This window comes from Schizophyllum commune (genome assembly GCF_000143185.2).
Source record: "Schizophyllum commune H4-8 unplaced genomic scaffold SCHCOscaffold_8, whole genome shotgun sequence".
NCBI classification, from domain to species: domain Eukaryota; kingdom Fungi; phylum Basidiomycota; class Agaricomycetes; order Agaricales; family Schizophyllaceae; genus Schizophyllum; species Schizophyllum commune.
The window spans coordinates 915521-935751 of NW_026089545.1; the positions used below are offsets into that span (position 1 = coordinate 915521).

A 20231-nucleotide genomic window follows, 5' to 3' on the forward strand; every position below is an offset into this window, starting at 1 on the left:
CTCAAAAAGATAGGGTTGGTGGAAAGCCTTAAATTTGTGTGGCTTGGGATGACTTGCACCATGGATAGTTACTGAGGATACAGCAAGGATACACTTGCGATCAAAAAGATTGCAAGATTTCCGGGAAAGATATCGAGCGCTGTTCGCCCTCCTCGAGCTCTGGGCTCAATCATACTGCATGCATGGTATGCTGGTGCAGTAGGCATTACAGCGGTGGGGCACCGTGCTGGAATCTACGAAGCGCTGAGGGACTATCCTGATTCGGACAACCGTGGATCTTGCAATCATTTTGATCGCAAGTGTATATGGCTACAGCTCTGCAGAGCATCACTTCGTTTCAATAGTCCGATAATGAGCCAGTAAATGTCAATTATACTAATCTGCCCTGGTCATCAGAGCCCTTATCCACGTATAGCTTGATCTTATCGCCTGGGGCAAGGTCCTTGAACTGTGGACGATTATCAGATATGCGCATGCAAGACGAAAGGGTGCATGGGGGAAGCATCCAGGAAATCGAAAGGGTAGCAACGGAAGGCTCAAGCAAGCAAGACGTACCGTCAACTCCCTCGTCCGATGCAAGCTCTCGATCTCGTCAATGCGATCGCGCACGCTGTCGATCGTTTCCTGGAATTCGGGATCGTCGACGACGCGCTCGGCGGCGTGCAAGATCAACATAGAGTCCGGGCGGACGTTGTGGTTGACATCAATCGCGATGATGTTCCTGCGGTCGAGTTCTGCCAGCGCGTAAGGTCAGTTCACGGTGCACACAATAGTCTTACGCGGGCGCATGAATACGCACCTTCCAAGAAATCCGCGCGCGTCATCAACTGGCGACAGCGCGCGTAGGGTATCGAGGGCAGCTTGACATGTGCGTAAAAGGGCTCGCCCGCGGCAATCTTTTCCGCATGCTCCTTCTCTTGCTCGTGTCGCAGCCTGACGAACTCTTGTAACAGGAGCCAGGAGCAGGAGCTCCATTTTTGCTAGAGGCGCGTGAGTAAATCGAGAGTGAGCGTCGGAGATGAGGGCGAGTGGATATGAGCATTCAGGCGTCCGACTCACCTCGTCCATCACGTCATCGTCGCAGTCGGTAATGAGGCCTGGTCGAAGTGTCAGTATGGAACGATGCATGATAAAAGGGTATTGCGAACCAATTTGGCTAAGCAGCCACGCGCTTTCGATCTCAAGCATCTCCTCCGCCATCAGTTCCATGTCGCGCGCCCTTGCCACCTAGGCATCGGCGATGAGTATACTAGCTGCACAACAAATAAAGGGGAAGGAAAGATAGAGCAAGCTGGTCGCCGTGATGATGTACACACACCAGCATATATACTCACCTTATTGATGTATGATAGCCTGCCTCCGACAGTCGAGACGACCTTCTCGATGATCGAGTTGTTGACGGTCTTCCCTGCGTTCATACGTATGCGACGCATTGCCGCCAACGCCTCCCTGTGCTTGAGGTCCGAAATGGAGAGAACATGCATGCGGCTACCGCTCTTTCCTGTCGCGCCAAGTCAGTGACAGGTCGGACGTGGTCGCAGCTCGAAGTACGCACTCATCACGTAGAAGGGCCAGAAGTCATCACTGAAGATCAGGGATTAGAGGATCATCCATCTTTCAAGTTCGTGAGTGATTCGCACGTAGTAAACACAAGAGTGACAATGCCTGCGGTGCGCATCAGTCCCCTACCACTATCCAACGTGACGGAGCAGACATACCACTCGCAGCCCACGACTCCGCCCGCTGCTGGAACTGCAGGAGGATATTGCGCCCGGACTCATCGTTATTGAAGAAGTGGACGTTGTTGATGACGAGAACAAGGGGCTTGTGTCGCCGGGCGTTCATCCGGAGCGCGACCTTCTCGAGTTTATTGAGGGCTGAGAGGAGCAACATGAGTACAAACTTAACGGCAATCTGAACGACGAACTTACCGCGCTCAATATCCAGCGCAGGGCCGCCTTCTCGAGGATCACGGCGCTGGAACAGCCCAGTCTGCGAGTCTTCATTGTACTCGTAGTTCAGAGCCTTGCCGAGACGTAGTCGGAAGACTGGCGGCGGTGTCAATGACAAGTTTAGTAGAAGCGATCACGCGCGCCAATACCTTCCAAGTCCGGGTGGGCATCGCACATAGCGACACCGTCTGCGCTTATGGCAGCCATAGAGTCGAATATCATCGTACCCTTTCCAGAGCCCTGGAAATGATGAGGGGAGGGATATATGTTGAGAGAAACGGAAGCATACTTTCGGTCCCAAAAGCACCCAATAGTGACCTGTTTCGGACCCGTCTATTATACGGTCAATTCTGGGGGAAGCATTAGCGAATGGAGTGTGGTGCCACAAAAGCCCGTACAAGTCTTGTTCATTACGACGTAAATGCTGAGTCCAGGGTATCTCTTCGTCCGCGTCAATGTCAGCATGGTCTTCAGACTTTGTGGGATGTGTCGCGAGTTCGAGGGCGGGGTCGTAGCCGGCGGTGAAGGCGAGCTCAATCTACGTGTCGTGTCGCGTTAGCACAGCGTACTGCGCATGGTATGAGGTATGACGCACCTTGTCCAGGACGTTCTTCTTGTACCACCAGACGTAGACGATCCCTCCGACGAAGACTGCGGGGCGGATGAGACTGCGCAGACCTGCGCATCCGCAGGGACCCACCGAGACCGAGACCAACAACTGTCGTGAGTGCTGCGTCGGCGAGGGGGTGACGCCCACCGCCCTCGGGACCTTCTGGCTGGATGGGTATGTTGGGGGTGGGCGGACCGCCTGGTGGGTTGAAGGGGAGGTTCACGGCGACAGTTCCCTCCTGAACTTCATGGCGGTGGTGAGGGGAAGTGGGAGAAGGGCGTGAAGGGTGCGGAGGTCTGGGGGGAGGGGTCTGGGTATATTTGCGGAAGCGCTGTTGATTCGAGAGTCGCGCTGCGAGCCCCGGTCCGGCCGGGAAACGCGATGCTTGGAGGGGCAGTCTTGCGGAAAAACGCGTCGTGAACATCTTGGGAGCTAGTGCGCCAGAGAAAGAGAGAGTTCCAAGGATAGTACAGGAAATGTTAGAGTACTCCTTCGGCGAAGGCTATGCGCAAGTCGCGCAGCGTGACGTGACAGGAAATGCCATTGTTCTGTGAAATCTCTGTCGTCACGCTTGCCTCCAACTTGGCGTTCCCCTTGAACTTCATCCTCGTCAAAATCCGACGGACCAAGGCCCGGTAGCTTTGCTTTATCTATCCAACATCTTGATTCTCGTTCCTTTCATCTCACACACCTACGAACCCACCACCGGCCCTTGGCCTCTACGACACCCGCAACGACAGTGCAATGGGCGCTATAGACGATGCTGGGGACCTTATCAACGACGACTCACGGACGCTGGCGCCCGAAGCCGTGGCCTCGCAGGTCGCGCTGATGTCGGTCATCTCCGTGAGTGGCTAGCGACCGCGCATAGTGCGCAGCTAACGCTTCAGCCACCCAGGTCGTCACAGTCCTCGCATTCAACATCCTCCGCCCCAAGAACAAGGTGCGCACACAGATTTACTTCCCCCATCCCTGTACTCACCCCCGGATAGATTATTTATGAGCCGAAAGTCAAGTACCATGTCGGCAACAAGCCCCCTCCGCGCATCAGCAACTCCCTTTTCGGCTGGCTCCCCCCGCTCGTGCATACGAAGGAGCCCGAGCTCATGGACAAGGTCGGCCTGGACGCGGTCACCTTCCTGCGCTTCCTCCGCATGATGCGCTGGCTCTTCACCGGGATCGCCGTCCTCGGCTGCGGCATCCTCATCCCCATCAACGTCTACTACAACCTCAAACACGTCGACAAGGAGGGCCGCGACATCCTCAGCATGCTCACCATCCGCGACGTCTCCGGCAACATCCTCTTTGCCCACGTCGCCGTTACCTACCTCATCACCTTCCTCATCATCGCGTTCGTGTATGTGCACTGGCGCGAGATGGTCCGGCTACGCCACGCCTGGTTTCACTCAGAGGAGTACCAGCAGTCTTTCTACGCGCGGACGCTGGCTGTGCGAAATGTGCCGAAGAAGTTCCAGTCCGACGAAGGCTTGAAGGCGATCTTCGAGTCTGTCAAGGTTCCGTATCCCACCACAAGCGTGCATATCGGTCGCAAGGTCGGGAAGCTACCCGAGTTGATCGAGCTACACAATGATACCGTCCGGCAACTCGAGGAGTATCTCGTTCGCTACTTGAAGGGTGGCAAAATCGGCAAGAAGCGGCCCACCATCCGGATTGGCGGGTTCATGGGAATGGGTGGCAAGAAGCTCGACGCGATCGACTACTACTCGTGAGTTCAACCTCCTTCCCCCTCCGTTTCCAAGGTTTTCATTGCTTCCCCTATTCACCCAAATTTTAGTGACAAACTGCGCCGCATGGAGGGCGCGATCCAAGAGTACCGCCGCCAGATCGACACCCGCAAGGCCGAGAACTACGGCTTCGCAAGCATGGCAGCGGTCCCCTACGCGCACGTCGTCGCGAAGATTCTTTCCGACAAGCATCCCAAGGGCACGGATATCTCCCTTGCGCCGAACCCCAAGGACATTGTGAGTTGCGCTCTTTGACATGATCGGGCCGGTATGCGAGGCGTCGTCACTCATCCGAGGCTTCGTCCCTTATCCGCGGTTTTGGGTGCGGTACACCGAGGTCGCCGCTTTGGGACTTCGTTGTATCGTTTCGCACGAGCGCGCGAGCTCCCACCGTCCCAAACCCGTCATTGTGATCTGACTGCACCGCTACTTTGGCTCACCTCGCATCACCGCACAGGTTTGGCGCAACATGAACATGACGGACGGCGAGCGGGCGCGCAAGTCGACCATCGGAACGGCCATCCTCGTCCTCGTCTGCTTCTTCAACACGGTCCCGCTGTTCATCATCTCGATTTTGGCGAACTTGTCCTCGGTGCGTTGCGTTGTTGATCTCCGTCGTACTTGCGGCCCGTTCTCGCCGCCCGTTGGCGCATTCGTCGGTTGTCAGTGTATCAGCCCTCCGGCGCTAGCACATCCCCGACGGTCCACCTGCATTCTTGTTCGACCATCATTTTATCACCATTTCTGCTTCTTTTGCTTGCGTCCGTAAGATACCTGAGCTCAGCTAATCATCCGCTCGCAGTTGACAACTTGGGTACCTTTCCTGGAAAAATGGCAAGAGGAGAGCTCGGGCTCGTTCAACTTCGTGTCCGGTGTGCTCCCGCCGACGGTGTCTGCGCTCTTTGGATTCTTCTTGCCCATCATAATGCGCAAGCTGACGAGGGTGAGTTACATCTTGGTGTCAGCTCTTTTGAATGGTAACTGACGTCGTTGCAGTATATGGGTGCTCTAACGCACTCTCGCCTCGACCGGGCAGTCGTCGCGCGCTACTTCGCCTTCCTAGTCATCTCGCAGCTGGTTGTCTTCACCCTGATCGGTGTTATCTTCAGTACGTCTACACAATTTTCGCCTGATCGTACAAGCTAACAATGGGGTAGACTGCGTGAAGGAGATCATCCGACAGGTTGGGAAGAAGAGTTTTTCGGAGATCATCCATAACTTGGATAGTACGTGGCTGACTGCCCGAAACCTGTGGCGCAAGGCTGACGGTCGCGTTCAGCTCTTCCGGACACGATCAACAGGACGTATATCGACCAGTCGTCGTACTGGCTGACCTACTTCCCGTGCGTGTCGCTGCTTGCGCGCAGTGAAACAAGCTGACTATTGCGCTCAGGTTGCGTGGCTTCCTTGTCCTGTTCGATCTGGCGCAGGTCATCAACCTGGTTTGGCTCTCATTCAAGACTCAGTACGTACCCTCCATAGACTTGCGGGTTCCTTGTGCTAACCTCTTCCAGTGTCTTTGGCCGTACGCCGCGTGATATCCGGGAGTGGACGCAGCCACCCGAGTTCCAATACGCCATCTACTAGTAAGTCTCTATGCGTACCTTGCGATTGCGGTCTCTGATTCACACATACAGCTCGAACACGGTCGGTTGCATTACTGATGTGGCATCGCGCATCGTCTCACTTCGTCGTTCTAGCTCTTCATGGCTGCTGTTGCGCTTGTGTTCGCGCCCCTTGCGCCACTGGTCGCTCTGGCCGCGGCGATTGTGTTCTGGATGAGCTCCATCGTGCAGAAGTATCAGCTCATGTTCGTCTTCGTGTCGAAGGTTGAGTCCGGAGGGGTGCGTTGCTATCTTGATTGCTAAGCCAGTGACATGCTCAACTGGATGCAGCGCTTGTGGAACGTGGTCATCAACCGGCTTTTGTTCACCGTCTTGTTGATGCAGGCGATGATGACTTTGAGTAAGTCGTTCAACCGTGGGCCACTGACATGTACTTACATGCCTTCCAGCAATTGGCCTTCAGACTGGATGGAGCACCTTTGAATGGTGCTCTACGCTGCCGCCCATCCTCTTCATCTTCATCTTCAAGCTCTACCTTAACCGCACCTTCGTGTACAAGTTCAAGCACTACGAGCCCACGCCCGACGAGCTCCGCCTCGCCAAGGTGCACTCGGAGCGCGCGGATTTGAAGGGCAACCGTCTCGAGAAGCGCTTCGGGCACCCGGCGCTGCACACCGAGCTGTTCACGCCGATGTTGCACAAGAACATGATGCCGCTTCTTGGGCAGGTGTATGGTGGGAAGATGGCGTCTCAGGATGTCAAGATGGACGAGTACGGTGGGAAGAAGATGGAGGCGCAGGTTGTGCAGGGCGGCATCAGGATTGCGGCTATCGACCAGGTGCGTTTTGCGCGTCATCGTGGACTGCATGATGTGTCTAATTGAATTCGCAGGCGCAACTGGAGTACGATCCTGCGCTGTACCAGCGCGACCGCGGCGAACAGGACTGGGACGCCAAGTCGATGACCTCAACAGCGATCTTGGACGCGCCGTCCATGTACAACTACAACATGACGGACAGCCAGGCCAACCTGAACGCGGCCCGGTACCAAAACTACCTCGCACAAGGTCCATCGCAGTCCGAGATTGAGCTTGCGCATATGGACTCGCCGCACGAGCCTCTGCTCAACCCGCGTGCGCAGTTCGTCCAGCACGGTTCGTCCATGAGCGTAAATACGCTCGGGACACCGCCGTCGCTCTACCAAGAGCCGATGGCCGCGCACTCGACAGCAGGATTCCGGGAAGCGCCATTGCACCGGAATATGTCCTACGACACCTATGGGCCGGAGGCGGCGATGGAGTACCCGCCGAGGCCACAGCAGCAGCAGTACCCGTCGGGGTACGGCAGCGACTACGGCGCGCCGACGCAGAATATGGCCGGGCGCGGCACGGGGCGGTTCCAACAATGAGAGCGGTAGTGCTCTTTTGTACCCGCGCTTTGAGCAGGACCCTGCGCTCGACCCGCCCAACCGCCGTTCACTTGTTTACTACTTATCTCTACTAACGGATGTTGTTGGGCTCCTCGCGGCGCATCGCGCGACGCGAGCGGAAGTTGTTTGTCTACATACAAGGGTTGTTGCGCGGGGTGTGGCTGGCCTGTATCATGATCTACCCTATATTGGTATACTAATCCTAGGGACATTGCACTGCGGACATGCACGATTTATTTACAAGAGGCGGACCGTGTAGAAACTTGACATGTGTATCTTTGTGCTTGCGCAATTGTCAAAAGGCCTTTCTTTCTCCTTTCAGCTTTGGTTCTCGGCTTTCAGGGCGATCAGAGCAGGACGATTAAGGGCAAGGAACGAGTGATAGGGTACGTGGAATAAGTAGAATAGGTATCACGGGGGCCACGATGGTATATACACAACACTCAGAACAAGCAGACGAAATTGCTTGGGAAAATATTCCTTCCTTCCTCTCTTCGTGCCTCATCCAGAAGCTCACCCGACCACCATCCATCGTCGGGTGTCTCAGTCACAGCGATCACATCGCCAGCTTGGAAGTCAAACTCTTCGTCGGTTGTTGCTGTGTAATCATACAATGCCTTCACTACACGAAAGGTTAGCACGTCACGATTGCGCTGCAGCCAGGCAGAGCACTCACCGTAAAAGAGTATCCGGCCGCCAAGGTGCTCTGGCGGCCTCGTCATCGGCAAGTCAGGTACCTGCGGTGCAGGATACGCGCTCTCGGGTCCCGGTATGGGGAGCGGCTGCGACTCGCGCTTGCCGTTCCCATTCAGCAAGGCCGCATCCGTGACGATCCTCGGCCTTTCGCGCGACTGCATCGAGCCGCTCGAGGACGATCCATCGTCGGCGTTCACGCTATCGCTGCGATTGTGGGGCATGGCGCGGGAGAAGGAGCGCTGTAGCGCGGAAGGAGTGCTGGCGAGGATGGTCGAGCGTCGGGAGCGGCGGTTGAAGGTCGCGGTCCGCCGCACGGGGTTGGCGATGATGCTGGAGGAAGAGGCGCCTTGGCCTGTGCTGGGGACGAAGGTAGGCGCGCTGGGGAGGGCATTTCCAGTGCCGAATTGGCGCGCGAAGTCCTCGACATCTTTCTCTGGGTCAAACTGATCCAACGCTACGCGAACGCGCTCGCAGGACTGTGAAGATCGTGAGGGAGCGATCCATCAATTGCAGGAGGGTTGTACGAACCTGATCATCAGAGACGCAGAGAGCGGACACCGCATTCGCATAGTTCCACATCACGTCCTTCATGAAGTCCATCCGCTCCTCCTCCAAATCCTGGCACAAATCACAGAACTCCTTCCAATCCGTCTCCCACATCGGCACCAAGTCGCCCAGCGCACGCGTATACTGCTCGAACTCGCGCTCGTTCGTCTTGATCGTCTGCTGCACAACCTCCAGCTTCCCCTGCAGCCGCTCGAGCTCCTGCCCGCGCGTGATGGCCATCTGCTGCGTGTACGACGCGATCTTGAGGCGGTCGCCCTCGTAGCGCTCGCGCGCCTTCACCACGCGCGACTCCGCGGCCTGCTTCGCCTTCAGGTTGCGCTCCATGAGCGTCTGCTTGTGCTTTTTGTGCTCCTTCTGCTTCGCGAGGAACTGCGTCGTGTGCGCTTCCAGCACGGTGCGGATCTGCGAGCAGAGCAGCTCGTGCGCCGCCGCCTGCTCCTCCGTCTCGTGCATCATGGTGTCAAGGGAATTGCGGAGTTCTCTGTATGTAGCTCGTCAGTTTCATGTCTATCCTCGCGTTGGCAAGCTCACCCTATCTCATCCTCCCCGATAGTCTTTTGTGCTAGACGTGCCAGGCGTGCAGCGTATTCCTCTTCTATTTGAGCTCTGCTAATGTTCACTTCGGTGCTTCTGAGCAAGCCGTCCGCTCACCTTTCCTCCCAAAATTCGCGCAACTGCTCTGTCGTTCGCATCCCGCTGCGCATACGCGAGAACACCACGGTCGCCGCAGACGCCCCCGGCCCCCAGAACGAGTTGCAGAAGTCGTGCGGATCGCTCTCCAGCTCCTCCCCCTCCACGGCGCGCTTAGCGGGCTGGGGCCGCGAGCCCGACGCAGTCATGGTCGATACCGGACGATGGACGGTCATGATAGTGGTTCAGAACAAGCCACGATGATGAGCAGCTCTGGGGAGATATCCCGTCACGTCGGGGTATGGCGGCCGCCCCCTGGGGTATATACCCGGCGGGCGCAGGACCCGGCGCAGGTGGGTGCGGGCAGTGGGTGCGCTGATGCGAACGGCGGGCCCCTGCGCGAGACGCTCTGACGCTGATGACGGAGCGCGCTGCGTGTCATGTTGCAGAGCGACAGCCTGAGGGGCGATGGGGGCGGGTTCGTATCAATCGCGAGGAAATCATTCAGGAGGACGACCATAAGCGAGCGGCTGGGTGGCGCGGGTCGTTTGCGAAACCACCGCTGATGGCTGACCGAGTGTGGGTATGCGAGTCCGAGGCTGAGACCGCCACTGAAGTACCAGGGATCTATTCGTCGGCGTACCAAACACCTCTTCGTGATACAACATCATCGTGCCGAAACTCGGTGGATTCGCGCCAGATTCAGAAACAAGCAAGAATCCCGCCCGACTCGCAATCAGTCGGCCTCGCACTGCCTTTGCGACAGCAATCAGTACCGTCGACGTCCTCGCGCATTGGTGTGACGTTGTCCTCACGCATCGGTATGACGATGTCCTCGCAACTCGCGCGAGGCGGAACACAACGTCGGATGCTTGTATCGCAGGTTTATACATCTCGGAATTGTTAAAGCCATCTCGGAAGAGCGAAGTCCTTCCGTCCGTGTTCCGCCCTCCGTCGCATACGCCCGTGGTCAGTGTCCTTCTGACCCGTTGAGCCTCGGTCCGCCGTCGAGCTCGGCTTGCAGCATCGCCTCGGGGCGAAGTGCAGCACTCGGATCCTCAATGTGACACTTAGATCCTCGAAGCGCATACCGAGGGTGTTATGCACGGCTAGATGCTGTTTGCCTAGCGCATTGACATCTCGCCACCTACGCTTACTCTTCGTCCTCCGCTTCCTCCATCCGTACTCCGAAGCTCGGCTTGATATCCATGCCAAGCAACTTCATCTTTCCGGCCTGTACAACCAAGTCAGCACCCTACGGACGTTGGAAACTCATACAACGCATCCAACAAATCAAGAATGCCTCCCGCACATACCTGAACCCTCTCATTCTGCACCTTCCTCAGCTCCTCCAGTTGATCGCGGCTGAGATAGCTCGGAGCCTCCGAGGCCTTCTTCTTCCGCGCGCCCGCTAAGGCTCTCATGTCCGCGTTGGGGTCGTATCCGTCATCGGGAAGGGTGAGCGTCTGACCGGACCGCATTGCGTCCATGCGCTTCTCGTACGCGTCCATGTTGTAGAACTTTTCGTGTGGGAGGGTGGCTTCGGGATGAGGGTCAGTGAGAGGGGTGGCCCTTGAGGGAGACGGAGAGTGGCGCACCGGTATTGAAGTCTTCGATGAAGCGCGCAAACTCTCTCTTGCTCTGCTCCTTCGTGAGGTTCTCCGGGTTGATCTTGCGCTCCTCGAGAAGCCACGTGTGGAACTCCTGGCCTTTGGAGAATATGCTAGGGGATAGATATGAGGGACAATAGGAAAGATGATGGATGAGACGATAGCGCACTCGGTCTCCGTTATGAGCCCGTATTTCCCCCATTCTGCTGCGCCCGTTTTCCTCTTCTACAGGGGAGAATGATGATGAGCGTAAGTACAACGCGCATGGTATCACCACGCACCTTCTTCTCCTTCTTAGCCCGCTTCCGCGCTTTCCGCTCCTTGCGCTCCCTCTCCTCGCTCTTGCTGCGCTTATGCTTTCTGTGTCGCCTATGCCTCCGGTCCTCCTCCTCTTCTGACGAGCTACTAGACGCCGACTCGTCCCGCCGTCGCTTGCCCTTCACATCTCGCCTACTCCGATCTCTGGACCTTGACCTCGACCTCGATCGTGACCGCGAATGGTCCCTTCGCCGTCTCTTCCGATCAGGACTTCTGCTCCGGTCCCTCTCGTAGCTAGCGCTCCTGTGCCGCCTGCGTGGTGACCTGGAGCGTCTACGGTCGTCACCTCGTCGCGAGTCCCGCTGTGGGCTGGGGGAGCGCCTGCGCTCTGCGTCCCTCGAGCGGGAGCGATGTCTTCCTGGCGCCATGATGTCAGGGGCTACAGACCCAGTTGAGATAGAATCAAGCAGGAGTTCGGTCAAGGAAGAATTCGTGTTCTGTTCACCGTCGCCGTTTCCAATGAACGTCGATGACGAGAGCTCAGCAATGCGTTCCCCGCGCTCGCGCGTGCACGACGCGTGCGTGTGTGAGAACAGATAGCACGTGCCCCCAAAAGTCGAACCGTGGGAACGCGGAAGCTTTCGCTTTCAATGACGTCGCACCGCCCTCCTCCTCCTCCTGCCACCCAGCATTTCCTCCCGCTCCCTCGTACTACTGAGACATTTGCCCAGCACTGACATGAAAAGTGGAAATGATACCGCGCGCGCGGCAGCAATGTGACCAGCCTCGGAGCATCGCTCTCGATTTTGCCTCAGATCCCGGCAGCGCATCACTAGGCGAGCTCCAGCTCTTCAGCAGTGATGTCTGAGGCGCGACAGCTTCCGACCCGACTATTGCTGTTCAACGGCGCTGGCTGCGCTGACGCCATGCGCGTCTCCTAGACTTTGTCGGAGAGTATATAGGTACGCGTTGGACGATTTTTGGGTCCCCTAAAGACCAGAAAGCAAGCCCCTGCTCCTCTTAGACGTTTAGAGCGAGCCTTCCTCAGACGACCCTCCCCCCCATATCCCTCTCTTTCCGCCTTGCTCAACATCATGCCCCTTCCACAGATTTGGCGCAGGCGAAAGGCGTCGGGGCGCATCCAGCCAACGCACATTTCCCTTCCCATTCCGATACCAGAGTCGGAGATCCCACCATGCTTTGCGCCGGTGTCGACCCCGAAGGCGACGATGCTCGCGTCTGCACGGCCGATATTCTCGTCCATCAACACCACGACGAGCACTGCGAACGTCACCACAATGACGATCGCACCCGTACCTCCTCAGCGCCCTACCCGCCTCGTCTCCCGCTGCGCTCCATGCTCCTGTATGCCCGGCTTCGGGCTGGAAGAGGACCTGGGCGAAGCGGAGAGGTCACACGTCTACAGCTGCTCCCTCGTCGAGGCCGCCTGCGCGTACGCGGCCGCGACGGTCGGGAGCGAGTACGTTAGCCTGGAGGAAAGGAGAGCGCGAATGGAGGAGTGGAGAGCACGTGTAGAGGAACAAGAGGCGGCACTGGCGGGCAGGCGTGCCGCATTGGAGGCGAAGTTGCAAGCCCTGCAGGACGGCGAGCTCACGCTGGAGTCTCTTCCTGAGGTCGATACACCGGTGGACAACGTTGAGATTCCTGTAGCGGATCCTGCACCTGTTGATACCATCGACAGGACCTTCAACATCGCCAAGCGCTCGAGCGCCTATGCGTCCTCGATAGCCACAACCGACTCCAGATCAAGCACCGCATCCACTTCCACCTCAACCTCAACGCCAACCCTTTCCCACTCGACTACCTCCACTCCCAACTTCTCGCACTCTACCACTTGCTTCAGCTCGACCGACTCTTTGGGCCCCATGACCCCCTACGATGTCTACGACGACCCCTTCGCCGGCCCTGAGGGTTGGGAGCCAGCCGACGAGGAGAAGGGAGTTCTCGCCAGTCTCGAGTCTACCCGAGACGCCTTCGCCGACCTCGGGCGGTACGCGGAGGTCGGACGATATGCAGAGGCCGGTCGGGGGTCCGCGCAGAACCAATACGGCAGCAACTTCGACATCATCACCACCCCCGGTCCCGGCGGCGTCGCCAGCGTCCTCCGCGTCATGGAGAAGGGCGGCGGGCAAGCCATGCTCGACGCGAACGCGCACTGGAGCCAGAAGTATCGGCAGACTGTTGCTAAGTCTGTAAATGATAGACCGCCACCGTTAATCGGCGGTGTCCTTGAGAGGTCGGAGGCGGGAACGTTGTTTACAGGTGAGTACTTTTTACTCGCCGACATTCATCTATGATGTCGTGTGTTCGTGACCCTTGACTAACGCCCACGCAGAACTATCGGAGGCGTCGAAAGAATATGGCTGGTCACTAGATTTAGACCTCTTGACGCCGCGCGCGGAGCCCGGTGGGCAGCGGCTGCCCATCCACACGTTCTTCACGAAGCATTATTGGACGCCTGAGTATTCGTGATCTTTTCTTGTTTGTGGTTATGCTCGCGAAATTATCGTTCACCGGCGGATCAATCGTCGTTTGCCTGCGAGACAATCCTCTTCCTGTTCTTATAAATATGCATAGAATTAGAGCATCTGTACTTACACATCCATCCATACCATTTCTGTTGCACCGTAATAATTGAAGTCGTAGTCCGCTCCGACAATGATCAACCCAGTTCGCGATCCGTAAACTGATCACTTTCGTCGCCGGAAGACATTAACGAATGTGCGAGTGATGGGTATGACGACGCCGCGAGCAACCGCCGGGCTGAGATAGAGGGAAAGGGCTACCCGCAAGGGAGCAGCAGCCTGCGCAAGGAATTGAGTTCTTGCTACACCGCACTGACCGAGCACTGGACGCTCACCTTCGTCACCCCATACGCCAGAACCGCGTTCGCTACGTCGCCCGTAATCCGTGGTCGTGATCCATCGGTCGAGGGAGAGGCAGATGCGTCGGTTGAGGCAGACGCAGCCGCGCCCGGCGCGCGCTTCTCGAACCCGAAGACGCCGTACCGCCTCCCGACGCGCTCGGCCCATGCGTCGCCCTGCTCGACCCAGTCGCGGAAGGTGCGGTGCACGTAGGCGAGCGTGGGGGAGTCCTCGGATGTAGTCGAGGGGTTCGTGTCCCGAATCACGGCTTGCACGACGCGCTCGCCCAGACCGAAGGAGCTGGGGAGGATGGGGGGACCGGGAATGTGAGTGCGAGTGTGAGTTGAAGGAGAGGAGGAGAGCAGTGTGGGGACAGAGGGACCTGATCGCGTACGTACCGTGCCGCGTAGAATACTCCCACCAGTGGGACGATGGCCGTGACTTCGTGTAGAAGGCCGAAGGAGATAACGAGGGAGGATATGGGCGCGCCTGTCCGCGCGGAGAGCGCATTCAGCGCGTCCCTGTAGCGCGACATGGCGGGAGGGGACAAGGCACGTTAAGCGCCCGACGCGATCATGATGTGCACGCTGCGCCGGGGCATCGGGAAATTGCCGTGACCGTGCCGTGACAGCCATGCAGAGCCGTGCAAGGACCATGTCACGGTTCCGATACTTCAAAGTCTTCCTACCCATGTCCGTCTCATTTTGACGCTCGCTCATCTGTACCACAAGCTCATGAGCACCATCTCTTCCATATGGACCAAAAATGGGAAAACCCAAATTTCGTGACTCGTCATTGTTGCTTCGCTCATTCCTCGTTGGTGCCCAAAAATGGGCAATTCGACGCAGTTTGCATCTAAATGGGTCCTCGCCATCCTGGACTGCCGATATGTTGCCCTCAAGAGACGATTAGACGCCATTCTTGCCGCCACCTAAACGGGTCACAATCAAGGAAAGAAGGATGTCACGGAATCCAACACAGCCACATCATGGTTGTGCATGGTCATCTGCACGGCAGTCGTGGCCCGTCCATGTGCTGTGGCATGGTCTTCATGGCAGTAGGCGCGGCTGACAAGTCCTTCCTGAGGCCATTTGTGGACATACGGGTAGCACATACACACTTACATCATCATATACGCTGTCTTGACTTTTACGACTCTCTTCTATGGACCAGCACTCGTTCAGTTGACGCACCGATGCCGCCAAGGGACGTCGCGTGCGTGATCAGACGGGTAGAGATTCAAAGCAAGATATAAGTTGCATATCTCTGTCGTTACTGACGTAGAGACCTTCCTGTATCCATGGTCATGGCCAGTGTCACGTACAACGCACGATTGACATGACACGGTCATGGCAATGGTCGTATATTGTAGGCCCATGCACGGCCGTGCATGGCTGTCACGGCAGTGTCACGGCAATTTCTTGTCACCCGCTGCGCCGTGTTGCTTCCGATTCTGGGTTCAAGCCCTCATCAGAATCATGCTCCGAACTTCGACCATCGTTGAAGAGCTGGCATTCAGGACTGGCTACACGGAAATTCTTATCTCTTCAACATGTGAACAGCAATTTTTCTTCCTACTGCCAGTGAATCTCCTCAACATGGCCCCATGATGCTCGAGAAGTCTCTCCATCACAATGGGCAGATGCCCCGTGAAGAGTATCACCATGCGCGTACAGTGGCCTGACATTGAAGCCGCTGTCGGCGCTCGTAAGCTGAGAGGTTTATGTTCTGTCTGCGTCCGCTGGCAGGTTTCGCGCCTCGTCGTCTTCCTCGATTTTCCCTGCGAAGCACATGGCTTGCGAGATTTGTGCACTGAGCAGCGATTATGTCGTGCCCTCTATGACGATGAGCAAGACGCATGTCAGGTATAACGCTAGGCGAAGCAGTGGCTGAGTGGGTCAGTCGTAACTTATGCCTCCAACTGCCTGATACTGGACGGCTGCGGCTGGCCGCTCGACAGCAAGCGGGAGAGAAGGCATGCTAGAGTGAATAACTATCACTCAATTCTCCTTATAAAAGGTGCACTCGAGCTGCGATGTATCGCCCGCAAGCGCGCGACGTCCGCTCATGAGAAGCTGCGGTGTGGCAGGACGTCATGAATACGTTGGCTTGCCCCGGTAATCGTGAGCAAGTATGAAGGCCGTTGTTGCATGCGCGCGGAACTACGATCTTGAGGCAAGGTGATGGTGTTGCTTCGCTTCGAGGAGATCAAGTTGAGGCGGCGCCACAAACAGATTTTCTATACGGAGCAAGCCGTGCATGCGAAGCACCTATACGGAACCACAAGCAAGATCAACAAGCAGAGGTCGGAAACCAGTCTCATCAGCTCAGAGTCATAGGGGCGACTCGCGTCCCGCTTCAACAACGCCCTCGCATGGCCGGGGATTCTCGCGACCGTGGGGGACAGACGAATAGGAGACGCTGCCAGCACAACTGTTCTGCGCTTCGATGTCGCATGCTCCAGCGGGATCTGAAGGCTGGGATTCATGCATTGTGTCCGACTGCAGCGCACCCTCGTGCTCTTCAGGCGTGACCACAGTGCGCATGACGGCGGACACCTGAGCACTGAGTAATGTCTGGGTCGTATTACTCTGCAAGGTCGCGAATAATACGCAAGTGGGTTAGATGCCCTGATAGTCGGGTCGATGAGATGAGGAGGGGCTATATAGCAACGATCAACTTACGGCGACGTGATGGGCGACACTGTTGAAGATGCTTAGGCTGGAAAATGGGTCATCGTCTGCAACGGTGGCCAAGACACCACTGATGACCTATTTCAGGTAAGCGTCGAGGCACAAAAGACGACGGAAATTTACCCAGAAGGCAATATATACGAGTCCCGATTCAAAGAGCAGCAGAAGCATCATCTCCGTTCTGGTTTTCTGCGCGAAGAGGCCAAGGAATTTCTTGATCTCCTTTCGGTATTGACTGTCGTATCACGGTTAGCCCTCTTTGAAGAACATGATCGACTGGCGTTTCTACATTACTTTGGTCCCGATGAGAACCGTTGCAACGACATTGGTCGAGAGGAGGGGGATCAGCCTAGTAAGCAGCTGCGTGTTGCTCTCGAGCTTTTCCATGACAGATGGGCCTGGCAAGAATGCCCATACACACTCTGCAATGCCGCCACCTTGTAATGGTTCAATATAGCACAAGCATTTCTTGCCTGATCGCTCACCGACGCTTCCACTGATGCAAAGTGTCAATATACATTTGATCAGGCGGCTTTCCGGCCATAAACACCAAGCTCGCCAGACAAGGACGGCATCGCTTAGAATATACTGCATCGTATTGAGTAGATCGCCCGGTTCAAATAATGCGCAACGTACGTTGAGGTCGTGAGCTGCACCGATCAGGATATTGAGAGCAAACAGTGAATCGTCGATGGCGCGCTCCGACGTGCCGAGCGCCGTCGGAAGTTGCATGAGATATAATATCAGGTTGGCAACGATCGAGATCGTGGACGATAGGAAGAGCCCCAATATGGCTGCGAGTGTGAAGTGCGATCGACCATGCCGACGTCTGGAAGGCCAAAATCTATAAGACTGCATTGGCACGCCAGTGCATGCGCGTACGCGAGAATAGTTATGGCTGCCATAGAGATCGTGGCCTGTACACCTGTCCATTGAACGTATAAGTCAACGCCGCGACTGCTATGGAATACCTTGTGGACACTTACCGTAGAGTGCAAAGTCAACGACAACATCAGTCGTCATATATTTCAGCGCAGCCACGTCGTACGTGGTCAAAGGCCAATATTTCGTGTCGGCGCTGCTCGCCATCTGGATGTGGTTACTGGAACGAGGGACCGCAAGACCGATCGCTACGGTGAGGAGTTATATATACCCCACGCAAAAAAGAGCTACGGGAACGAGAGCCCCTTGAGGTCCACTCGCAGCTTCGGGACCGTCGACAGAAGTAGCAAAGTTCATCACGATGATTTAGTAAGCAACTCGACGGGACGGATAGAAGACGTCTCAAGGCTTCAGAATCCCGCACAACGCATGCATAATCCGAGGGATTGTTGGCAAAACTTGGTCGTTGAACGAGAGCGGATCAGCTCCATGTTGACGCAGAAGAGACTGGAAGATTGACAAAGTATCATATCAGAAAGATCCATCCTATGAATAACAGGAGAGTCATGAAATGTGCAAGGAGCGCAGTGGGAGATGAACAAGTTCAAAGACACCGTTCGTACCGTCGAAATCGCCGATGCCCACGAGGTCCGTATATTGAGATGAGGTGCCGAGCGCTGAGCGCTGTCTGGGACAAAGTTGAAAAGATCGATGCGAGGCGGTTGTTCCGCTGCTGAACATGATTTCGAGCCGCAGAGGACAGCCATGAGGAATCTTAATCATGGATTGTCATTTCGATGTTCTATGTCGACCTTAGGCTTGTACTGCCCGTTCGTTCAGGTTGAAGGTTGCATGAACTGATGAAGCAGCGAGAGGGTGTATCGTGTCTTTCCGTGCCGTGCAGAAGATGTAGAATTCTACAGGTCAGCAGATGGGGGTGCCTGTTCGAAAGGGTATGCATTTAGCGCATCACTATGGAGCGAGATGGAAGTTGGGAGCAAAAGAGTCAGGCGCTGATCCTGCTAGCCGAGGCGCACATCCGGCACTCGGCCCGGGCGCCGCCGCTCGCGGACGAGGTTTTCTCGACGTTGTCTGCGACGGCGACGACCACGACAGCGATGCTGACAGCGCGCCCTACCGTTCCCAAAGCGCTACGGCGAGCCGGTGTGCGCACCAACTCGAGTCTTCGAGCTACGGTCGCGCGACTGTCGAATGCGCCTGGCGCGGAGGAGCGTCCGGGTGCGCTATTCCATGTCACCGCGCCCCTGGACAACATGGCCAACGCGCTGGCGGTCGTGCGGGCGATAGAGAAGCGCTACGGACGCGTGCTGGAGCATAGAATAGCCCATGTGCGTCTGCTATTCTGTCCTTCACATCCTTACCGCTCACAGCACCCGGCAGGACAGCGAATGCCCCCAATTATACCGCAAGCACCTCTGGGTGACCTTCGCGGACCAGTCGGCCAGGCATCTGCTCGCTGCGAACCCCAGGGTCACTTTTGAGGCGACGCCCATCGAGCCCCAGATTGGGGGCCCGCGCCTGTCCAACATCGCCCCCTTCCTCCGCAAAGCAAGCCGCGACGAGAGCTATGTGGATGCAGACGCGCTGTCCAGCACGCGCGTCATTGGCGCGGAGGGTCAACCATCGCGTGCGTCCCCTACCCCCATGCCCCTCTGTCCTCGACTAACCCCCTTCCCCTCCCCAGAACCCAACTACACGGCGCGCATGCGCGAGTCCAGCCAGATCGGCCGGGAGCGCCGCCGCCAGATCGCCAGCAGCTGGCTCGCCTTCGGCGGCTTCGCCCGCCTCGACCCCGCCCCCGCCGGTACAGAGCTCAGCCAGCTCGACCAGCCCGCGAAGCGCGCGCTCTTCCGGCGCGCAGCGGAGGCCTTCAACCTGCAGAACCCGTACGAGTACCCGGCAGGCGCGCGCCCTCCGCCGCCCGCAGAGGCGCAAGCGACGCCACAGCGGGAGTTCAGGCCGCTGGACGCCGCGCCGACACCGGTGGATGGGCTGGGGAGGCCGATACCGACGCCGGGGGCGGCTGGAGGGGAGCCTGCAGCGTCTGCGCTGCCAGAGGTCAGCCCCGACCTGCCGTCACCGCTGCCGTCGCCGACCGCGAGCCCGGAGGCGCAGGCTTTCGCGAGGGGCGAGCCGATCATCGTCGACCCCTTCGCTGCCCCTGCGGCCCCTCCGCCCGCAGAGCCGTCCGCCCCGTCCCCCGAAGCTTCCGCCGCAGCCCACGCCGTCAAGCTCCCCCGCGTCAAGCGGCCCATCGTCAACGCGAAGCGCGTCGCCGGCATCGCGCCAACGCACCCTTCCCGCCGCCAACCGCAGGCCGCGCGGTCGCAGTCCGCGCCGAAAAAGCAGCGCGCGTCCGTGGCTGCCAACATCCTGTCCTCGAAGCCCGTTCCTCAGGCGTCGGCGAAAGACCCGCTGGAGCACGATGACAGCTTGCTCGCGGAGGTCAGGGAGACGTTCTTCAAGAAGGACGAGGAGAAGCGGCCAGAGGGGAAGAAGGGCTCTGGGCTTTTCGGTGGCTGGTTTTGAGGGTGGTGGTTGGACCGCTCGTACTATACATTTGCTCGATGCTAATCCCACCTCTCGTCATTGCTCGGCGTCTGATTCTCGACGAGGTTCGACGGCTCTCACAAGCTATGCGCAGTCAGTGCACATCTTCAATCGTGAATTGACATGAGCAGCCTGAGGT

The 20231-nt window shown here is 57.4% G+C and overlaps 9 protein-coding genes across 9 annotated transcripts; 4 read left to right on the forward strand and 5 right to left on the reverse strand.

Annotated features, from left to right (window-relative positions):
• Positions 1–40: 40 nt before the first annotated feature.
• Positions 41–3080, reverse strand: SCHCODRAFT_02340137 (uncharacterized protein). Its single transcript, XM_003030155.2, has 14 exons — positions 2653–3080; positions 2548–2603; positions 2351–2490; positions 2242–2302; positions 2102–2192; positions 1932–2048; positions 1719–1877; positions 1641–1665; positions 1556–1584; positions 1335–1501; positions 1149–1227; positions 1060–1097; positions 800–980; positions 41–734 (listed from the first exon to the last, which is right to left on the reverse strand). The coding sequence occupies exons 1-14, from the start codon at positions 2984–2986 to the stop codon at positions 376–378; spliced, it is 1836 nt and encodes a 611-aa protein (XP_003030201.2). The 5' UTR covers positions 2987–3080; the 3' UTR covers positions 41–375.
• A 59-nt stretch (positions 3081–3139) lies between these two features.
• SCHCODRAFT_02631305 (DUF221-domain-containing protein) lies at positions 3140–7758 on the forward strand. Its single transcript, XM_050345653.1, has 16 exons — positions 3140–3408; positions 3461–3505; positions 3555–4288; positions 4358–4544; positions 4765–4899; positions 5110–5250; positions 5304–5415; positions 5465–5533; positions 5587–5650; positions 5701–5772; positions 5822–5893; positions 5945–5954; positions 6008–6151; positions 6203–6272; positions 6322–6710; positions 6764–7758. The coding sequence occupies exons 1-16, from the start codon at positions 3307–3309 to the stop codon at positions 7277–7279; spliced, it is 2862 nt and encodes a 953-aa protein (XP_050199189.1). The 5' UTR covers positions 3140–3306; the 3' UTR covers positions 7280–7758.
• Positions 7652–9520, reverse strand: SCHCODRAFT_02340174 (uncharacterized protein). Its single transcript, XM_003030154.2, has 5 exons — positions 9215–9520; positions 9095–9169; positions 8525–9044; positions 7977–8472; positions 7652–7922 (listed from the first exon to the last, which is right to left on the reverse strand). Exons 1-5 carry the CDS (start codon positions 9427–9429, stop codon positions 7744–7746), a joined length of 1485 nt encoding a protein of 494 aa, XP_003030200.1. The 5' UTR covers positions 9430–9520; the 3' UTR covers positions 7652–7743.
• SCHCODRAFT_02340162 (uncharacterized protein) lies at positions 9521–10270 on the forward strand. Its single transcript, XM_050342427.1, has one exon. It carries the CDS (start codon positions 9612–9614, stop codon positions 10098–10100), a length of 489 nt encoding a protein of 162 aa, XP_050199190.1. The 5' UTR covers positions 9521–9611; the 3' UTR covers positions 10101–10270.
• SCHCODRAFT_02631307 (uncharacterized protein) lies at positions 10018–11597 on the reverse strand. The gene is made up of 5 exons (XM_050345654.1): positions 11085–11597; positions 10973–11028; positions 10792–10916; positions 10510–10733; positions 10018–10427 (listed from the first exon to the last, which is right to left on the reverse strand). Exons 1-5 carry the CDS (start codon positions 11487–11489, stop codon positions 10347–10349), a joined length of 891 nt encoding a protein of 296 aa, XP_050199191.1. The 5' UTR covers positions 11490–11597; the 3' UTR covers positions 10018–10346.
• A 558-nt stretch (positions 11598–12155) lies between these two features.
• Positions 12156–13554, forward strand: SCHCODRAFT_02508258 (uncharacterized protein; the record flags this gene model as incomplete). Its single annotated transcript, XM_003030588.1, has 2 exons — positions 12156–13344; positions 13418–13554. The coding sequence occupies 2 exons, from the start codon at positions 12156–12158 to the stop codon at positions 13552–13554; spliced, it is 1326 nt and encodes a 441-aa protein (XP_003030634.1).
• Positions 13555–13634: 80 nt separating this feature from the next.
• SCHCODRAFT_02631311 (uncharacterized protein) lies at positions 13635–14508 on the reverse strand. Its single transcript, XM_003030152.2, has 3 exons — positions 14345–14508; positions 13943–14246; positions 13635–13886 (listed from the first exon to the last, which is right to left on the reverse strand). The coding sequence occupies exons 1-3, from the start codon at positions 14479–14481 to the stop codon at positions 13773–13775; spliced, it is 555 nt and encodes a 184-aa protein (XP_003030198.1). The 5' UTR covers positions 14482–14508; the 3' UTR covers positions 13635–13772.
• A 1771-nt stretch (positions 14509–16279) lies between these two features.
• SCHCODRAFT_02546656 (uncharacterized protein) lies at positions 16280–17728 on the reverse strand (the record flags this gene model as incomplete). The annotated part of the gene is made up of 8 exons (XM_050343643.1): positions 16280–16537; positions 16631–16717; positions 16763–16874; positions 16929–17076; positions 17125–17227; positions 17276–17468; positions 17522–17564; positions 17626–17728. The coding sequence occupies 8 exons, from the start codon at positions 17726–17728 to the stop codon at positions 16280–16282; spliced, it is 1047 nt and encodes a 348-aa protein (XP_050199192.1).
• A 911-nt stretch (positions 17729–18639) lies between these two features.
• On the forward strand, positions 18640–20071 carry SCHCODRAFT_02508763 (uncharacterized protein; the record flags this gene model as incomplete). The annotated part of the gene is made up of 3 exons (XM_003030587.2): positions 18640–18870; positions 18923–19169; positions 19227–20071. The coding sequence occupies 3 exons, from the start codon at positions 18640–18642 to the stop codon at positions 20069–20071; spliced, it is 1323 nt and encodes a 440-aa protein (XP_003030633.1).
• Between the last annotated feature and the right edge of the window lie 160 nt (positions 20072–20231).

Bases quoted from the DNA above. Each gene is read 5' to 3' on its own strand.
- SCHCODRAFT_02340137 (XM_003030155.2), bottom strand. From the start codon at position 2,986: ATGTTCACGACGCGTTTTTCCGCAAGACTGCCCCTCCAAGCATCGCGT. The intron at 1,228-1,334 runs GTGAGTATATAT...GCCGATGCCTAG, and splicing joins GGCTATCATACATCAATAAG to GTGGCAAGGGCGCGCGACAT. The intron at 735-799 runs GTGCGTATTCAT...ACGCGCTGGCAG, and splicing joins GCGCGCGGATTTCTTGGAAG to AACTCGACCGCAGGAACATC.
- SCHCODRAFT_02631305 (XM_050345653.1), top strand. From the start codon at position 3,307: ATGGGCGCTATAGACGATGCTGGGGACCTTATCAACGACGACTCACGG. The intron at 4,900-5,109 runs GTGCGTTGCGTT...ATCCGCTCGCAG, and splicing joins TTTTGGCGAACTTGTCCTCG to TTGACAACTTGGGTACCTTT. The intron at 5,416-5,464 runs GTACGTCTACAC...ACAATGGGGTAG, and splicing joins CCTGATCGGTGTTATCTTCA to ACTGCGTGAAGGAGATCATC.
- SCHCODRAFT_02340174 (XM_003030154.2), bottom strand. From the start codon at position 9,429: ATGACCGTCCATCGTCCGGTATCGACCATGACTGCGTCGGGCTCGCGG. The intron at 9,170-9,214 runs GTGAGCGGACGG...GAACATTAGCAG, and splicing joins CGCGAATTTTGGGAGGAAAG to AGCTCAAATAGAAGAGGAAT. The intron at 9,045-9,094 runs GTGAGCTTGCCA...AGCTACATACAG, and splicing joins ATCGGGGAGGATGAGATAGG to AGAACTCCGCAATTCCCTTG.
- SCHCODRAFT_02340162 (XM_050342427.1), top strand. From the start codon at position 9,612: ATGACGGAGCGCGCTGCGTGTCATGTTGCAGAGCGACAGCCTGAGGGG.
- SCHCODRAFT_02631307 (XM_050345654.1), bottom strand. From the start codon at position 11,489: ATGGCGCCAGGAAGACATCGCTCCCGCTCGAGGGACGCAGAGCGCAGG. The intron at 11,029-11,084 runs GTGCGTGGTGAT...TCTCCCCTGTAG, and splicing joins GGGCTAAGAAGGAGAAGAAG to AAGAGGAAAACGGGCGCAGC. The intron at 10,734-10,791 runs GTGCGCCACTCT...CTCATCCCGAAG, and splicing joins CATCGAAGACTTCAATACCG to CCACCCTCCCACACGAAAAG.
- SCHCODRAFT_02631311 (XM_003030152.2), bottom strand. From the start codon at position 14,481: ATGTCGCGCTACAGGGACGCGCTGAATGCGCTCTCCGCGCGGACAGGC. The intron at 14,247-14,344 runs GTACGTACGCGA...CATCCTCCCCAG, and splicing joins GGAGTATTCTACGCGGCACG to CTCCTTCGGTCTGGGCGAGC. The intron at 13,887-13,942 runs GTGAGCGTCCAG...TTCCTTGCGCAG, and splicing joins TGGCGTATGGGGTGACGAAG to GCTGCTGCTCCCTTGCGGGT.